The sequence below is a fragment of the Akebia trifoliata genome, chromosome 15, assembly GCF_017979445.1.
Source record: "Akebia trifoliata isolate Shusen 1 chromosome 15, ASM1797944v1, whole genome shotgun sequence".
In the NCBI taxonomy this organism is placed as follows: Eukaryota; Viridiplantae; Streptophyta; class Magnoliopsida; order Ranunculales; family Lardizabalaceae; genus Akebia; species Akebia trifoliata.
The window spans coordinates 21,878,783-21,896,810 of record NC_141389.1 but is presented as its reverse complement, the minus strand read 5'-3'; the positions used below and the strand labels follow the sequence as shown (position 1 = coordinate 21,896,810).

The window sequence follows — 18,028 nt, the reverse complement described above, 5'->3', positions numbered from 1 at the left end:
TCATTAGTAACTGAGAGATTTTGTGGAGATGGGTACAACAGATGCACACATCCTGACTGTCCAGTGAAAATGAAACTGGAACAATCTCATAATACCTGCTAAACAGATGCACACATCCTAGCTGCGAAAAGTCCATTCTTCTATAAGGTAAAAATATTAATGCTACTGAAGCAATTTTCTTTGCTTGCCTTAATTACTCATTGCCCTGTCTTCTGTTTAGCAGCTCTTCTCAAATGGAGAACCTTAAGAAATAGGAGAGAAATGGAGCTCCTGCACATATTATTTCAGAATTCATTCAGTTACTGCAGTTCCATATAGCTACTTATTTTGATAATGAGTTGCCGGGTCAGCCAAGGGTAAGTGTGCATGACTAAGAGCATCCAATAAAATCTTGATGTTTGCTTTTGGAGGTCAACTAAGAGGGGTTTTTACTGTGCAGGCTACTCAACGTTCAGGGCGACCCATCAAATCCATATGCAGTAGGCTTAAGGCTAAGGAAGGTCGGATTAGAGGTAACTTGATGGGGAAGCGGGTGGATTTTTCAGCTCGAACCGTCATCACACCAGATCCAACTATAAACATTGACGAACTTGGAGTGCCATGGAGTATTGCTTTAAACTTAACTTAGCCAGAAACTGTGACACCATATAACATTGAAAGGTATTACATTTGATTTATTTATTTTTATTTTTAGCTCTTCTTAATTGATCCTCCGTATCTGTCAGGTTGAAGGAGCTTGTTGAATATGGGCCTCATCCTCCCCCTGGAAAAACTGGTGCCAAGTACATCATAAGGGAAGATGGTCAGAGGCTTGATCTTCGGTACTTGAAGAAAAGCAGTGATCACCATTTGGAGTTCGGATACAAGGCTGGTTTCCCTCAAGTTTGCAACTCTTGATTCAGTCTTCACACATTTACTATGTCTGAACTTTTTCCATATTGGTTGCAGGTGGAGGGACTCTTGAATGATGGGGACTATGTCCTCTTTAACCGGCAACCTAGTCTTCATAAGATGTCTATTATGGAGCATAGAATCAAAATTATGCCGTACTCAACTTTCCGTTTGAATTTGTCTGTCACTTCCCCATGCAATACTGATTTTGACGGAGATGAAATGAACATGCATGTTCCTCAGTCATTTGAAACCAGAGTGGAAGTCTTGGAGCTCATGATGGTACCAAAATGCATAGTTTCACCTCAATCAAATCGGCCTGTTATGGGTATTGTGCAGGATACACTGTTAGGATGTCGTAAAATCACCAAAAGAGATACATTCATTGAGAAGGTGATGTCATCCATAATCTTACTACATTGTTTTCCTTTGTTGTATCATCGTAATATAGTTGTTTCCTTCTAGGAATTTTGAGATTCTAATTTACTCTTGAATTGTCATAGGATGTCTTTATGAATATTTTGATGTGGTGGGAAGATTTTGACGGGAAAATACCTACTCCAGCAATTTTGAAGCCTAGACCTGTTTGGACGGGAAAACAAGTGTTTAATCTTATCATTCCTAAGCAGATAAATCTCTTTAGAACCTCGGCATGGCACTTGGAATCTGAAACAGGTTTTCTAACCCCGGGAGATACACAAGTTCGAATAGAGAGAAGGGAGGTCCTTTCAGGCACTCTTATTCATGTCATCTGGTATGCATTGTATGAACACACTGATTTTCAGATTCGCTTGTTATTGCTAAAATGCATGTTCATATGCACAGTGAAGAGGTTGGTCCAGATGCAGCCCGTAAGTTTTTAGGTCACACACAGTGGCTTGTTAATTATTGGCTTTTACAGAATAGTTTTAGTATTGGAATTGAGGACATGATTGCTGATGTGGCAACCATGGAAAAAATTAATGAAACAATTTCTAAAGCAAAGAATGAAGTGAAAGGACTTATTAGGGCTGCCCAAGAAAAGAATTGAGGCTGAACCTGGACGAACTATGATGGAGTCATTTGAGAACAGAGTGAACCAGGTTTGCAATTACTATATTCTGATTGTTTTAGACCTACCTTGACTTTTAGCTTGTATGTGTTAATTTTTCTAACTTAGGAACTACATCCAGGTGTTAAATAAGGCTCGTGATGATGCTGGAAGTAGTGCCCAGAAGAGTTTATCTGAAAGTAACAATCTCAAAGCAATGGTGACAGCAGGTTCAAAAGGTAGTTTTATCAACATTTCGCAGATGACTGCTTGTGTTGGACAACAGAATGTTGAGGGTAAACGAATCCCCTATGGTTTCATTGATCGAACATTGCCACATTTTACTAAAGATGACTATGGGCCCGAAAGTCGTGGTTTTGTGGAGAACTCATATCTACGTGGGTTGACTCCACAAGAGTTCTTCTTTCATGCTATGGGTGGTAGGGAAGGTCTTATTGATACTGCCGTGAAAACTTCTGAGACTGGATATATACAAAGGCGTCTTGTGAAGGCTATGGAGGATATTATGGTCAAATACGATGGGACTGTTAGGAGCTCTTTAGGGGATGTTATTCAATTTATTTATGGAGAAGATGGTATGGATTCTGTTTGGATTGAATCACAGAAGCTGGATTCCTTGAAAATGAAGAAAACAGAGTTTGACAAGGTTTTCAGATATGACATTGACAATGAAAATTGGAAGCAGAAAGTCAGGCTTTTGAGTATGCAAAGAGAAGTGAGCTCAATGTCGTAACAGTTTGTCCATCCCTTATCATCGGGCCAATGTTGCAATCCACAATGAATGCTAGTAGCTTGTTTCTTGTCAGACTTTTGACTGGTATTTCCTCCTACTATAGCTATCATTCTTATATATGTAGTTGCATTGACGGATGTGGATATTTATTACTGTCAGCACCTTCATGTATCTATGTGACAACATCTCATGCTTTCTTATTGACTAACGTTTTCTTATGGAAATAGAACTCTGATGCTTATAAAAATTACACATAAAAATTACACATTTCATATTTTGAAAAAGATTTAGATCTGATGTTCAGTAATGTTAAGCTGCATGAGCTTTTCAAGAGGGAAAGCTGACACATGGGGGTAAAAAAAATCCTGATTTCAACAAGCTTTAGAAACCATATCTCAGTTTGTTGACATACAATTTATATTTTTATTTTTGAGGTGGTTATACCCCAATAAGTTTGGTTTGTTGGCTTGGAAATTTTCGTGTTTGTTTGTTTGTGTGCATAGTTGAAGAGTCTAAATAATCTTATTTGTTATAAACAAGATTGCAGGTGATTATGACGAATCATCGAAAATAATTAATTTATTAATTTGTTAATTTGTTTTAGATAATTCTTCATGGATACAATTGACGTTGACAAGTGTGAGTAAGACTATAACAACTTCACTGAACAAATATTCTGATTTCTTTCTTTCTTTAGTTGATGTGAGTAAGACTATAACAACTACCCTTTGAATTACAGTTAGATGATATCTGATTTATTCCTTTGAACTACCCTTAAAGCATCCCAACTGGAATATGGGGAAGAAGATAACAGTGGGCTCTGCTACCCTATTCAATAAGGCATGGTATTTTAACCTCATTATCTTCTAAGTTGTGCCATGATTCACATAATCTTCTTCATTTGTTTAGACATTATCGAGTTCCTGATCTCTTTTTTCCCCCTTAACAGGGTCTAGAAGTTATTGAAGCCCATTATTTGTTTGGGGCTGAATATGATGATATTGAGATTGTGATTCATCCACAATCGATTATACATTGCATGATTGAAACACAGGTTTAACATTTTATCCCATCAACTTGGCTACATTTTTTTTCTGATAAATTCTTTGCTTTTCAGAGATATTGTTAGGTTTCAAAAAGAGATTTTCTTAACTTCATTTGCATTCATGTTTGTTTGCATCAAGTTTCTTATGTAGTAGAAATTGAAATGCCTTGATTCTATTTAATTGATTCCAAAATTCAGAAATCTGTCATTATGGAATTGATCCCAGTTTTTTTTCAAAATTATTTGTTGTAATGATAAGGTTTTTTTGCTTTTTTTCTATGCTGTTTATATAACACAGCAGCCGTCAAGGCGTTGATTTCTCCCAACGAATTCAGACATTATTTCAATGAAGAGCCATTCTAAGGGCGCCCTGTTGCTAACATGATTAGAATCAAGGTGTATGGGTACATTAGTACATTAGGGGGGCAGCAGCAATTCCCTTCCTCCTTTTTCAAAGGATGGACTTAATCATACATGTTTGATGAAGCAGCGTCGGCTTCCATTTCTTCAGTCAAATGTGATGTACAAGGTACCCCATTATCTTTCCTTTGACGAAAATTTAAATGGGTGTGAGTTTGTTGTAATGTTTCCTTACAAGATTACTGATAATTTGTAGATACAAGTAAAAGTAACCCAAATAGATGGAAATGAATTCTGCATCGAAGTTTTATGCAAGCACAAACCCATCATATACAAGAGATCAAATGCTTGCAATGGTCTGCATCTTCAGATTTTCCGTTTTATTACCATTATTTTTTTCTTAATGATGAAATAAACTGGCATCCCTTTTCAGGATAAGCTAATTCTTAAGAAGTTGATGTTCCGATTGAACTCACCAACCCCATATGTGTTCATGCTAAGGTTTCTCAAGGCTGCTCAATCTGACACAAAGGTATATATGTGTAATGCTTTCAAAATGAATAAGATTTCCAATCACTAACAATCTTAATATTTCTTCTCTTTGTGGGATTTTCTACCAGCTTGAACATCTATCTTTCTACCTCATTGAGTTGTGCTTGGTTGAATATGAGGCTTTGAAGTTCAAACCGTCCTTGCTATGTGCATTGGCAATCTATGTTGCGAGATGTACCCTGAAGATGACTCCAACTTGGACCCCACTGCTTTGCAAACACACACGCTATGAAGAATCTCAACTCAGGCATGTACTTCATTTCCTAATTGTTTTTCGATTTATCATCATACCTTATATGTCAACATACTTCAACTAGATTAATTTGCTATCCCTGATTCGATCTCACTATCCCGGGATAAGGCTATCCTTAAGAAAATGTCCAAAAATGCTGAGCATTGAGGATTGGATGGGTAGAAGTTGGTGAGGTTAGGTGAGAAACCCAGTAGCTTACGTGAACCAACAAACTCCTTGTCTTCTCATAGTTTAAGAGCATTAAACATTCGAGATATTGAGCTAGGACAAACAAAAACTAAGTACTTAGATTTTCAATTCAAATCACAGAGTTCAATTTTTTGGATGAAGTTCAAAGTTCCACCCCATTAGGTCTTTGGATAATATTAGAGAAACCCCCTGTATTTTAAACTGTTGGCATGATCCCTTTGTCATTTTTGACACCCCCACATGCTATGAAGAAAAGCCCAAGTACATAAAACCTTCCTGGGCAATAAGTATGCTCATTAACCTTAATAAATTAATAAATAATGTGTTTTTTTTTATTCATCTTCTTGTTCTTTCTAGTAGGACAAACTTGTGATCCTCAACACACTCTAATTTACCTATGGACTCCTCCAGTCCAGCCACTTAAATCCTATTAAACTTCTTAAATTGTGAATCCCCGCAATGAAGCCATAGTTGTTGATATTGCAATTAATTTACATTAAGATGTATTTGATCGTTGTTTCAAATGCAGGGCGTGTGCGAATATGATCTTGAGCTTCCAGAAATCTGTCAAAACTGGGCCTTTGAAAGTTAGTTATGAGAAATACTTGCAGCCTGAACTCAGTTGTGTTGCAGAGATAAAAGCCATGAATCAGCTTCCTCACTGATCTAACTTTCTTTAAACAAGCTTGCAATCTCACTGTAAATTTTGTCCTCCATTCGAACCACACACTAACACTAGTGCTCATGTGGTGGTAAATCCGTGGTATCAAACATTCACGAAGAAAGATCCTGTGTCATTTTGTGCGTATAATATACTTCAAGAAGTCCCTTATATTGTTGTTGATGGTTACTCTTCTCTGTTATAGTTTGGAATTAGGATACTAAGGAAAAGTGATTTTTTTTGTAATTCAGTTACTATTACTATTCACTTAATTTCAAATTCAAGTACTCTCCTAAGACTTGTGTAAAAAAAAAAAAATGGTACCAGAAATTGGGCTCTGATGTATTGTTGTTGTTGACATTTTGCTTGAAGAAAATGGGTATTTGGAATTATAGGAAAGTTGTGGGGTACTGAGGTGGCACGAGAAGTAGGACCATCTTACCTTGCCTTCCACAGTTGAGAAAACCTTGCAAAATTCTTAGTTTATCCCTTATTCAGACATGGAAAGATTTACAGGACTTGAAGCAGCAATTTGGCATGGAGAAGTATGAGCATTTGGTGAGAACGAGTGCAGCCATTCATCTAGACAACAATAAATATTTTTTTTTTATCTCTAATTGGATTTGGTTCAACTCATATCATCACCACAAGTGCAACTCATAAAAAACAAAATGAGCGTATTGAACTCTTTACAGATAGAAATTATGAAACTTGGAGTAAAAATGAAATAAGCTTTGGCGGTACTAAGGTTCCTAGACCATGAATGTGGTCATACATGAAGATTGGAAACTGATAATCATCTCCAAGCTATTAAAAAGTCATAATGGTAACAAATCATCCTCGACTATACTATTTAGAAGTAGAATGCATTAGCAAAAGTGGTGAAGTTCCACTCTAAAGTGTATCAGTCTTATAATATATTGTTCAAAATAGAGCTGAAGATAATAAACAATGCATCGCTCCACACAAAATTGAAATTTTACATCAGTAGTTGGAGTTTCCCAAAATAAATTCAAATGGTACAACAATCAGGAGAAAATATCATCCAAGTTAAAGAGGTAATATATCATTTAACCAACAACAATTTTATAAATAAATTACATAACACATAATTATATAATGGAATGAAGGAATGTGATTCATTTAACCATAATTTGGGATCTCATAAGAAAATTATTGAAAATTTTGGTGATATTACAAGATTCCTTAGATGGATCCATACAGAAAATACAAATTACAAATGTCTATTCTAGTCCTCAATTTCTAATTTATCTAATTTTTATTTCAAATTATTACAAAGATTTACAATATGTTTGTACAACAGTGAATCCTTCCACCAGTTTGAGCCGCGGCCGTTGATGATACCTTCACCTTGAATTGTAATCCCTCTCAGCTTTGTGAATTCAAGCCATTGAAACAATTCTGAACCCCAAGCTTTGAAGCTTGTTGGAGCAATGATGGTACCATCCAACTGCAAGAGATCTACCATTTCAATACTAAAACACCAAATAAAGATATTGGTACACAATTTAGATGTTATTTGTAATTCAACATTATCCTATCCTTGCAAAAAATTACCAATTGCAACGTCAATAGCCACAAGCACAGCTTTCATCTTTCCCAACACTCTCTCTTATAATCACTAATGAACAAACCAATGAGGGAGGCAAACATGAACTATTTTATTTTAGTATTTGATTTGTAACAATATACAAAATTCAGTCACACAAACACTTGTCAGGCCTTAATATTAAAAAAAACACAACTATGGTAACAATTGAATCACACTTATACTGTTTTCCTAGCTAATCTCCTCTCTTTGTCAATAACAATCTGTTATACTTTAAGAACAAAAATTAGTAAACTTTAGTAAGCTTTAGGCTACATCGAGGCCTTATTACCCTGTGATTCTGTAGTAACGGACATACAAATTTACCAATACATGCAAACTTAAGAAAATGATAACCGTATAATGATGTTCAATTAACTAAATTACCTGGTAACTCTTATTGGTGGTGGTGATAATGTTGTCACGGGTCAAAAGACCCAACTCCTCATCCCGCTTTCATGCTTTCCCTCACTGAAGGCAATATCAAATCCACACACTTTTTCTCTTGCAAGCTACAACATATTTCCATATCTTTTAAGGAATAAACTTCCTCTTCACATGTTTAGGAACAGATGCTTCAAGTAAGCCATTTTCCCCTAAATAAAATCCTAATTCTCCCAAAAATCCCCACTAAACTCTACAATGAGACATGAATTAAGTGAATTCGAACCAAGAACACAATTTCAACACATACCCAAATAAAAAATATGAACTTTTGATAATTTTAGGGAAATTTTTTCACAAAATACATGCTCATCTAGCAGAATTGAATTATAGTTAAAGTAAAACCAATTTATAAATAACCCTTTTAATTCTCAAATACAGAACTAAAGGGGGTGCCTCAAGAACGATCCCAATTCCATAAATAAAATCAGGAAAAAAAAATCTAAATGAGAGAGAGAACAAACCAAGGGGGTGTTCCAACTTGAAGGGCTTTTGGTCGTCATAGAGAGTCTTCTATTGCGACTTTTCTCTGCGATTTTCAAACATCGAAAGAACATATAAGAGATAAAGATCACCAACAAAGAATATTGACTCAGAAACAAGAGAAACGCCACATCACTATTTCTTACACCAAGTATACATAAAAAAGGGAAGAATACAAATTGAAAAAAGAATTAAAGTTGTAGCCATTGATCTCCATCTATGAAATTTCTATCTAGAAAAGGTCTTGCTTCATCTAGAGAACATCCATCAGCAGTGCAAACAAAGGTTGAAGTTGGTAGCAACAATGGATGTAGCAGTGGCAGTGGGGGGTGATTGATGTTCTCATTATGATATTTCATCATCATAATGGTAATTCAAACCTTACGAAAAGAATGAACTTGCTCTGAAATCAAAATCAAGACGGTGGAGCCGATTCCACATCATGGTGTGGCCTTGATGAAATCGACATAACTATGATAAGGGGAATTGGAATCCCTCAGCCGAGACAAAGTCATCCATTTTAAAAACTTGGATATCTCACCCAAGAAAACCCCAAAATTGTATTCGTCAACTCCCTCTCACAATTACATCCCAATTTATAAACTTCTCTAATACTAGATTTCCTAATTCTAAGAAAATCAAAATAAGGAAGATCCAAATGCAAATGAACAACTTCCTAAAATTATTTAATAACAACAAAATCCTATTTCCATTTAAGATATATATTCTACTAAAAGAAAATAAATCAAAGATAACTTGCTTTCATCACCTTGGATTTCCATTATTAAGGGACTAGGACAGTACAAAACTCCAAGATTAGAGAGAGGGAGAGGAACTTACAAAAAGAACAGCTTCTAAACTATAAGGTGATACCCGTCGTGCAAGACTAAAAGCGTGATCAGCTTCTAAGTAATCTACCAGCTCAAAATATGCTTTTCCAACCTGTATCCAAATGTTAAAATCTTAAATGCTCCAATTCTAATAGAATTATATGGAAAAAGGGAAATTTATAGAACTAGAATCATGCAAACAACTAATCAAAATTATTCATTACTTAACTGATTTTAAACAATTTCTTGGTAAATTACATGTTAGAGTGAGATAATGGAGGGAGGGATGGACGAGTTGGGTTTCTGTCGAGCTGGGGTTCGGCCTAGCTCTTCGTTTCTTCGCAACGAATGAGAGAGAGAGAGAGATGAGGAAGACGGTGATGTGAGTTTGAAGAGGAAGAAGACGACGAAGATGGAGATCGGTTAGAAACGAAGAAGAGGAAGAAGAAGACGAAGATGGTTCACTCTCTGTCGAAGAGGAAGAGAGTGAAGAAGAAGACGAAGATCGATCTCGATCTGTCGAAGAGGAAGAGAGTGAAGAAGAAGACGAAGATGGAAATCTCAGCCGTTCGAACGCAGGGCAGAGAGTGAAGAAGCAGACGAAGATCGAACTCAGATCTGGTTTTTTTTTTTTTTTTTTGGTACGGGGAGGCGTTTGCAAATAACGAAAATTCGTTATTTTACAATCGATTGTACCGCTACACCCGATCTGGACCGCTGATCTGCGCAAAATCCGACGGCTGATTTCGTGTGTCGCGATGAGGGTCGAAATGGGGGTCGTAGGAACGCGACCCATATATATATATGTATAAGAAGCGGTTCAGCAGCCCAAAGTTTGCCAAACAGTATGCCAAACATTTTTTAAAACATGGGTTAGAAGCTTTGGAATGAGCTGATTTTTTGTGAGGATGATATCTATGATGATGAGATCATCTTCACCAAAAATCAGCCTATTCCAAAACTTCTAACCCCATCAAAAGTGAATTTACAAAAATTGGACGGTCCACAATTCTTCAATTTGTAAACTAAGGTTAGAAATTTCAAAATGAGCTGATTTTTGGAGAGTATGATCTCTTCACCATTGAGATCATCCTCACAAAAAATCAGCTCATTCCAAAGCTTCTAACCCATGTTTTGAAAAATGTTTGGCAAACTTTAGGGCTGCTGAACCGCTCCCATATATTTATGCCAAAAAATTGTAAATGTTGATTTATTTATTATACGTAAATTTAACACAACCTACACATGTATGGGTATAATTGACTTACAACCTCATCCTCAAGCTAATAGTAACTCGATAAATGTTAAAATATTTACTCGCGTAAAGAATAAATCAATTTTATTCTCCTCAATCTATAGTGACAGATATTAGAGATGAATATAATATATCTATCATATATATAAAATCTTAGAAAGTAAGAAAAAAAGTCAATCATGAAATATATGATTGTGAAGTTGAGACATATAAAAATATTAAATACTATTGTCAAATTATTTTAAAAACAAATCCGAGAAGCTTTTGTTTTCTTAAAATTAGTCCAAATAATTATTTTTAACATATTTTTATATTGTAATGATTTTTAAATTATTTTAAAATGTCACTTAAATCTTATGATTTTACCAAAATTTTATTTATTTCAAATAAATAAAAAGAAATAATATTTGTAATTGATAAATATTTTCCTTCATCATTTCATTTTTTTGTATTCAACATTTTCTAATAAATTTAAAAAGAATTTATAAATCAGATTTATTTTATAAATTTTTAGAAAAAATAGTTAAAGCTTATACTAAAATTGATTGTAAAATAAAATTATAATTAATTAAGATAGAAAATATTTAAATATATAATTGAATAATATCAAAGGAAGATCCAACATATGTATTAGTCTATTAAACAATAAGTCATTCTCCAATACCTCATTTTAGAATAATAAAATCAAATGCAAATAAAAATTTTAATTTATAGATAATAAAATTACGTTTAAAACTAATAACCGAATTATTAGAATGTATTATGTGTAAAATAATTGAATTACATAATGGACGTAGATTAAAGAGTCTTATGATTTTCAATTTTTTTTAAGGATAGAAAATAAAATTCAAAAAAGAATACAAAAGACTATTAATTATGAATTTTTAACTATAAATGATATGAGATTTGAAGTATATAATCACAAAAAATAAAAATAAAAATACTTCAAATGGATAATAGATATTGAATTTATAACAAATGGACTCCAACACTTATCCAACACCAACATGCAATAAAAATATGTGACATGAAAAGATAAGATAAATATCAATTTTGTTTTAACGAATTTTGTGTTGAAAGATATAAATAATGTCATGCAACTTTTATAGAAGGTATTACAGATTCATATGAGTTAAAAAGTCTCTTATAACAAGAAGAACAAATTTTATTGCATATGACTCGACGCTAACCTGATCGTCCGAAGGTAAACAGAAGGAAGACTGACGTTCAAAATGTCCGACCATTACATTGTAGTCGTTGTAGAAATATTGGACACAATCGATCCACATATAGGAATTCAATTTGAAAATAATTGTAATTTTTTTTAATACTTATATTTAATTTTGTATATCAGTTTGTAAGTTGTGATGTAATATGTATGTATAAAAATAGTGGATTGATTCATAAGAGTTCGGGGATGTAATTGTTAGATTATGCAACGAACTTCATAAAAAAATATTAAATATTTTTTAATTTAATTATGTTATTTTATTTAACAAAATAAATAATGTGATAAATAATTGGTTTGTGAATTTTTTTTCAAATCTAAACTTAATAACATAACAAATAATTTGAATTTTTCTTTCAAATTTGATCTTAATCACGTGCCAAATATTTCGAATCTAAAAATGTGGCTCATGTGATAAAAATTTTGAATTTGTTTTTCGGATTTAAACTTAATCACATGGCAAACAAACAATAAATCATAATATATAACGTAATAAATGACTAGTAACGACAGCGCTTGCCCCGACTTCAATCACTTTTCAATAATTTTTGAGCATATTTTTTAAGCACGTTTATTCCTAGATTATGCCTAGGTAAAAGATACCTAAATCTTTAGTAGATGGAGATTGAGATGACTCATAATGTGGAATCTGTGGATACTACCTTTGATATTCATGTGCAAGCTAAGATGATTGAAAATGTTGAGTTTGTGAGCATTGTGTGTGATATAGCTCTAAAGATGAAAATGGTGAGTGCATGTCATAATGGGGAGTCTGTGAGTACTGCACGTGATGGCTATGTCATGATCCAACTGTGTATAAAATATCATAAGTAAGACCTAATAAAGATGAAAAATAATTTGTCATGAGATTTGCACTAATCATTTCCTCATCCTGATCAATATGTACTGGAATATAATCACCTTGACTGATATGCGTGTGATATCCAGTCCCATCATCATACTACTCTCTAGATTCCTTATCTTGCTACTCTCTAAACTCCTTATCATCCCCTTCCTCCTTATCTTTAGGCTCAAGCTTAGGCTCAGGTTCACGTCGAAGTTGTGAAACTATATAAACTAGTTCACCCAGTTTAGGTATCTAAAGAGGTAAAGGTGATAGTAATGTCAAAGTCGTGACAGCAACTTCCAACTAATCTATGACTCGTTTATGGACATTTGTCTCACAGATCTGAGGAGTCCAAAAATTAAAAATACTGGTCTGAAAAATAAATTGATATGTTAGATATATATTTTTATTTAAAAAATCAAATTATTAAAATAAATGTTATAACTTACTACATTATAACATCCCTATCTGAATAATGCATACAAATCATTCACATAACCACGAGGCATATATCGTGGCTCAAGAAAATGTCGCGTTAGATTATGCATCTAAGCATGACTATACCATCTCCGAAATTCTTTGGATGGGCAATCAATTGAAATTTTTAAAAATTACATTTAAATTTTAACATAATTAATATAATTGACATAACTAAATTTTAATTTTTAAAATTACTTTTCAAGTCCTGACATAATTGATCATGTACGAGAAATCTAACAAATCTTTTATCCTAATCTATCATTATTGTAAGTTGTATTGTTCTTTTTATTTTTAATATAGTCCACCGTTGGACAAAACCCAGGATAAACTACTATAAATCGAACTAATTCATATATTAATTCGTGAGATGATATAATACAGTGTATAAAAATACTACACAAAATTGATTTAGGCTTAGATTACAGGCTGTATGCATAATCTTTGTATCTTCATTTGCAATATGAAGATCTGGGGTCCATAAAACCTAAAAAATTAAATAAATAAATAAGAGAAAATTTCATAATAAAATTTTAATTAAACTTATAAATTAAAAGTGTTTAAATTTACCATAGAAAGAAAAAAAGAAAAAAACCAATTCAATTTGGTATGGTAATACACTATGATACGGATTACCAATATATGTCCTATTATGCGTCGTCTATCTACATGCTCGAGAGAATGAAAGATTGTCACTCGTAAGTATGGTTTTACCTATAAGTAATCATTGGTGTGCTCATACTTGTAATAACGGTGTACATCTCATAAATCTCAATAGCTACTTCTCCTTGTTCCTTACAAATTTACTAAGAGAATAATACAAAAATGCAAAAATAACGTCAATCCAAACATAACAGGATATAACAGATAGATCCTTAAATAAATGAAATAAACTACTATCAACAGTTCAAAATAAAAAAAATAAAAAAAGGTCATTACCTTTGTAGATCTTGATCCAAGACAAGAAGAGGAAGAAGAGAAGGTTCAAAAATGGAGAAAAAACATGACGAAGAAGAAGAAGAATGGAGAAAAACCAGAGAAGAGAAGAAGAGGGTGGAGGAAGAGAAGGTCAATAAAATTGAAGGAAATACATTTTCGACACTTAGAGTGTCAAAAATTGCATTAAAAAATTATTTTAAAAAAGTTCGACACTTAAAAGTGCCAAATTCCAAATATAAAAAAAAAAATTCGCCCCCTTCAACAGTCGAATTTGGTTTCTTTTGAAATTTTTTAAAAAATTGTTACTTTTTAATAAATACTATTTTAAATAGGTTTTTTTAATTATTATAATTTCCCCAAGAAAAAAAAAAGTAGACCATGATTTCCATCTTTTGGACTTCTTCACACACACGACTTCTAGGCTCCACTTACTTTGTAGCCAAAATTAAAAGGTGGAAAATTACTCAAAACTATGGTCAACATTCAACTTATTGAAATTGTAATCAACATTGAGGGTTTTGGGCCAGCTATTTAATTGAGTGAAAGAATGCCATTTATTGCAGGTTGTTTTTTTTTTTTTTTTTTTTTTTTTTGTATGGGTAATTTCTTAAATTATTGCTTTGTCATAGGAATATAGTTTACTTAGGTTTTACAAGAAGATTTTGGTAATTAGTAGTTGAATAATGATGAATGCACACGGTTTTGGTACCCGGTCGACATGGCAAGGGCACATAACCGCACATCTTTTTTTATGTATACTGATGAAAAAAATCTATCGATCTATACGTTAACCACATTCACCACATACCCAATTGCAGACCAAAATCGCGTGCATTCATCACCACTCTTAGTGGTTTTATGTTCTAAAGTCGAAATAATAAATGTAAGGAGTAGGAAGTAGGGACCTTCAAAAGGGATATATTTATGTTGAATTGAATAAAGTTATATATCCTTTTAAATTTTGAGGGCATTTTTGGTACGAAAATAAAGTTTAGAGGTGTATTTAATCCATCTTAATGTCTACCCCAGGGCACACGTTAACGAAACCCATATTTTTTTAGGTGGGATTATGTGAAAATTTCTTTTATAATCTTAGCTTTCAATTAATTGTTTTGTCATTAGTTTTAGCTGGATTCTTTATTTATTTTTCTCTTGTTTGTTCATTCGCATTGATTGCTAGTCGTTTGCTTCACCCCATAATAACCTTCCTCTATAGTAATCTGGTTGGGCTTTTAAGGAAGAAATTTGGGACTTTAGCCAAACCTGAAGCCCAATTAAATTAGGGATTTGGATTTGGCCTATCGAGAAGGCCTGGGTATTACATTAAAAATAAGCTTTTAATTTAAAAAATTTAAATAAATTATCACTCTACGTCTACTTTTCTAAAAGTTAAAGAGTTTTAGTTAAAAGACTTGGACAAATACTTTTAAGTCTTAAGACCTTTAATTAAAAGACTTAAAGCTATAATTTTTGGAAAAAAAAAAAAAAAGATTTCTTTGTTATTTAATTTTTCTTTTGAAAATGACCAATAGAGGGGATTGAGTTTTAACAAACAATCAGGTTTGGACTTCAAAACATTGGCCCATATATACCTAACCCACTGACATTTGGGCTTTGAACGAGCTAGGTTAATTAGGGCCTAGCTAGACGTCAGTCCTCAGGCATTTTAACATCCTTACTTCAACTCTATCTCAAATCGAAAGCTTTGATAGGATCAGATTTCTTTACGTCTAAACGATACTCGATTTCTTTGACGTATGCTCAAGAATTGCACTGAATAATGGAATATTCTTCTTTTAACCTTTTTCAATGTTATTAAGGCATCAAGAAGAGGCATTCATGATACTAAGAGCATCTCCAACCATGTCTGAAATTGCGATGGCAATTCCAAATTTTGAAACGGCCTCCCATAAATGCACTCCAACGCAAGTCTCAAATTGACTCTCACATATAGCATATGCTAAAATCGATATTATATTTCACGTTGGTTTTAACGTATCTCAAAATTTGCTAAAATGTTTTTTAGGTTATAAAAGGTGTCTTTTGAATTATTCTTTTACCATATTGCCATCCGAAGAAATAAAAGAAGAATAATGCTGAAGTTACCTCAAGCTGGAACCTCATATTGCACTTCTTGACGTGAAAGTGTATGGGAACCATAAATGCTTTTCAGTGAGATACGAGTGAAAAAGCATCTATAATTCCTATCCACTTTCACGTCAACAAGTGTGATATGAGGTTTTAGCTTGAGGTCACTCTAGACCTTGATTTCCTTCTAGACTTCCTTAGTGCCCATTTGTTATCTTCCTCTCTAAATTGAAATCTTTGTGAGGATCTTCATTGCTGCTAGCTACTCAGATGGCCTTCATCTTTGTCATTATCTGAAGGGTTGACATTAATGGGCTGGAAAAATATAGGGACACCAACTAAATGGGCTACTTCATCTAGAATTCTAGGAACATGGGGATCTGGTCGCCACGAGAGTACCAACCTTCACATCCTTAAACGTTGAATTCTTGTCCTCTACAATTATTGGGAAGTTATCCTCAAAAGATGGATCCTTATTCAAAGTAATCTCTCCCTCCTACGGGCTCTAACAGATTTTTTTTCTTCTACAATTCGGTTAATTCATCTCGTTGACTTCCATCTATACTGCTACCTTGAGACCCATTATGCATGCCTCATATTCTGCTTGATTGTTTGTGCACTGGAAACGTAACCTAACCACTATAGGCACATGCGATTCATTAGGCTTCACTAAAACAGCCCCAATCTCATTATCCTTCTGATTGACTGCACCATCAAAGTACAGTTTCCAACATGCTTCGTCTTCATCTTTCTCTATTTCTATAAAAAGAATGACTTCATCTAGAAAATTGGTCTTCAACAGTTTGTAATTTGGAAGAAAGTGCTATGCTAGATGGTTTATGTTAGCCTGCCCCTTGATTGCCTTCTGTGTGACATACTCGATGTCGAACTCTAATAGTAATAGTTGCCACTTAGCGGTGCGATCAGTAAATGCAGGTTTCTCAAACAAGTACTTTAACGAATCTATCATAGTAATAAATTGTACTTTATAGCTTAAAAAATAGTGGCACAGTCTTTAAGATATCTAAACTAGGACGCAACATGTTTTCTCAAGCGGAGAATACCTTGACTCGTAATACGTAAATTTTTTGTTGAGGTAGTATATAGCCTTTTCCTTGTGACCTGTTTCGTCATGCTGCCCCGAGTATACATCCCATGGATGTTTCAAGAACTAACATGTACATTAACAGAGGTTTCCCTGCGGTAGGGGAAGGATTCAATAAATACTGCTTAATTTTGTTAAATGCTTTTTAACAGTAGTTGTTCCATTTTAAAGAGTCATTTTTCCTTAAGAGTTTGAAAATAGGTTTATAGATTAATGTGATTTGTGTGATAAACTTGTTGATGTACTAAATCTTTCCTAAGAAACCTCGTATTTCTACTTCTATCTTTGGTGTTGGCATTTCAATAATTGCTTTAGCAGGATTTATTTCAATACCTCTTCGACTTATGATGAAACCTAGTAACTTCCCTAAAGTTGTCCCAAATACACATTTTGAAGGATTAAACTTGAAACAAAACTTCCTCAGATGATCAAATATTTTGTGTAGATTGATAAGGTGATTTTCTTCTAAATCAGACTTATCAATCATATTATCTACATAGACCTTCATCTCTTTATGAATCATATCATGAAAGAGAGCAGTTATGGCTCATTAATAGGTTGTCCCGATATTTTTTAGGCCAAAAAATACAACTATGTAGTGAAAAAGTACCCTAAGGCGTGATAAATGTGGTTTTCTTTTGGTCTTCTTTTACCATCTTGATTTGATTGTGATCGGAGAAATCGTCCATAAACGAGAACATGATATGTCCTGTTGTGTTATCGACAAGCGTATCAATATGTGAAAGTGGAAAATCATTTTTCGGACTAACTTTGTTCAAGTCTCGGTAATCTACACCCATCTTCACTTTGCCATCTTTCTTTGGCACTGGTACTATGTTTGCAAGCCATTCTGGATAAGTTGATACTGTTAAAAATTCTACTTGAATCTGTTTCGTCACCTCATATTTGACTTTGAGAGTCCATTCTGATTTTAATATTTTGAATTTCTATTTGATCGACCTTGCATTGGGAAGAATAAGTAGACAAT

At 33.5% G+C, this 18,028-nt stretch overlaps 1 protein-coding gene, 1 long non-coding RNA gene and 1 pseudogene across 5 annotated transcripts; 2 read left to right on the top strand and 1 right to left on the bottom strand.

The window, feature by feature from the left end:
• The first annotated feature begins 233 nt into the window (after positions 1 to 233).
• LOC147384605 (DNA-directed RNA polymerase II subunit RPB1-like) lies at positions 234 to 2,675 on the top strand (annotated as a pseudogene).
• Positions 2,676 to 3,407: 732 nt separating this feature from the next.
• LOC147384604 (putative cyclin-B3-1) lies at positions 3,408 to 5,971 on the top strand. 2 transcript variants are annotated; one of them, XM_086426272.1, is made up of 5 exons: positions 3,408 to 3,729; positions 4,019 to 4,249; positions 4,514 to 4,612; positions 4,701 to 4,879; positions 5,604 to 5,971. In XM_086426272.1, exons 2-5 carry the CDS (start codon positions 4,202 to 4,204, stop codon positions 5,737 to 5,739), a joined length of 462 nt encoding a protein of 153 aa, XP_086282398.1. In that variant the 5' UTR covers positions 3,408 to 3,729; positions 4,019 to 4,201; the 3' UTR covers positions 5,740 to 5,971. The 2 variants fall into 2 exon arrangements, with proteins under 2 accessions (XP_086282398.1, XP_086282397.1); XM_086426271.1 differs by lacking the exons at positions 3,408 to 3,729; positions 4,019 to 4,249 and adding an exon at positions 4,310 to 4,436.
• A 911-nt stretch (positions 5,972 to 6,882) lies between these two features.
• LOC147384603 (uncharacterized) lies at positions 6,883 to 9,759 on the bottom strand. 3 transcript variants are annotated; one of them, XR_015172426.1, is made up of 5 exons: positions 9,331 to 9,759; positions 9,112 to 9,213; positions 8,253 to 8,317; positions 7,314 to 7,856; positions 6,883 to 7,206 (listed from the first exon to the last, which is right to left on the bottom strand). It is a non-coding gene; the product is annotated as an uncharacterized LOC147384603 (long non-coding RNA). The 3 variants fall into 3 exon arrangements; XR_015172424.1 differs by having other exon boundaries at positions 7,314 to 8,317; XR_015172425.1 differs by having other exon boundaries at positions 7,732 to 8,317; positions 9,331 to 9,758.
• Between the last annotated feature and the right edge of the window lie 8,269 nt (positions 9,760 to 18,028).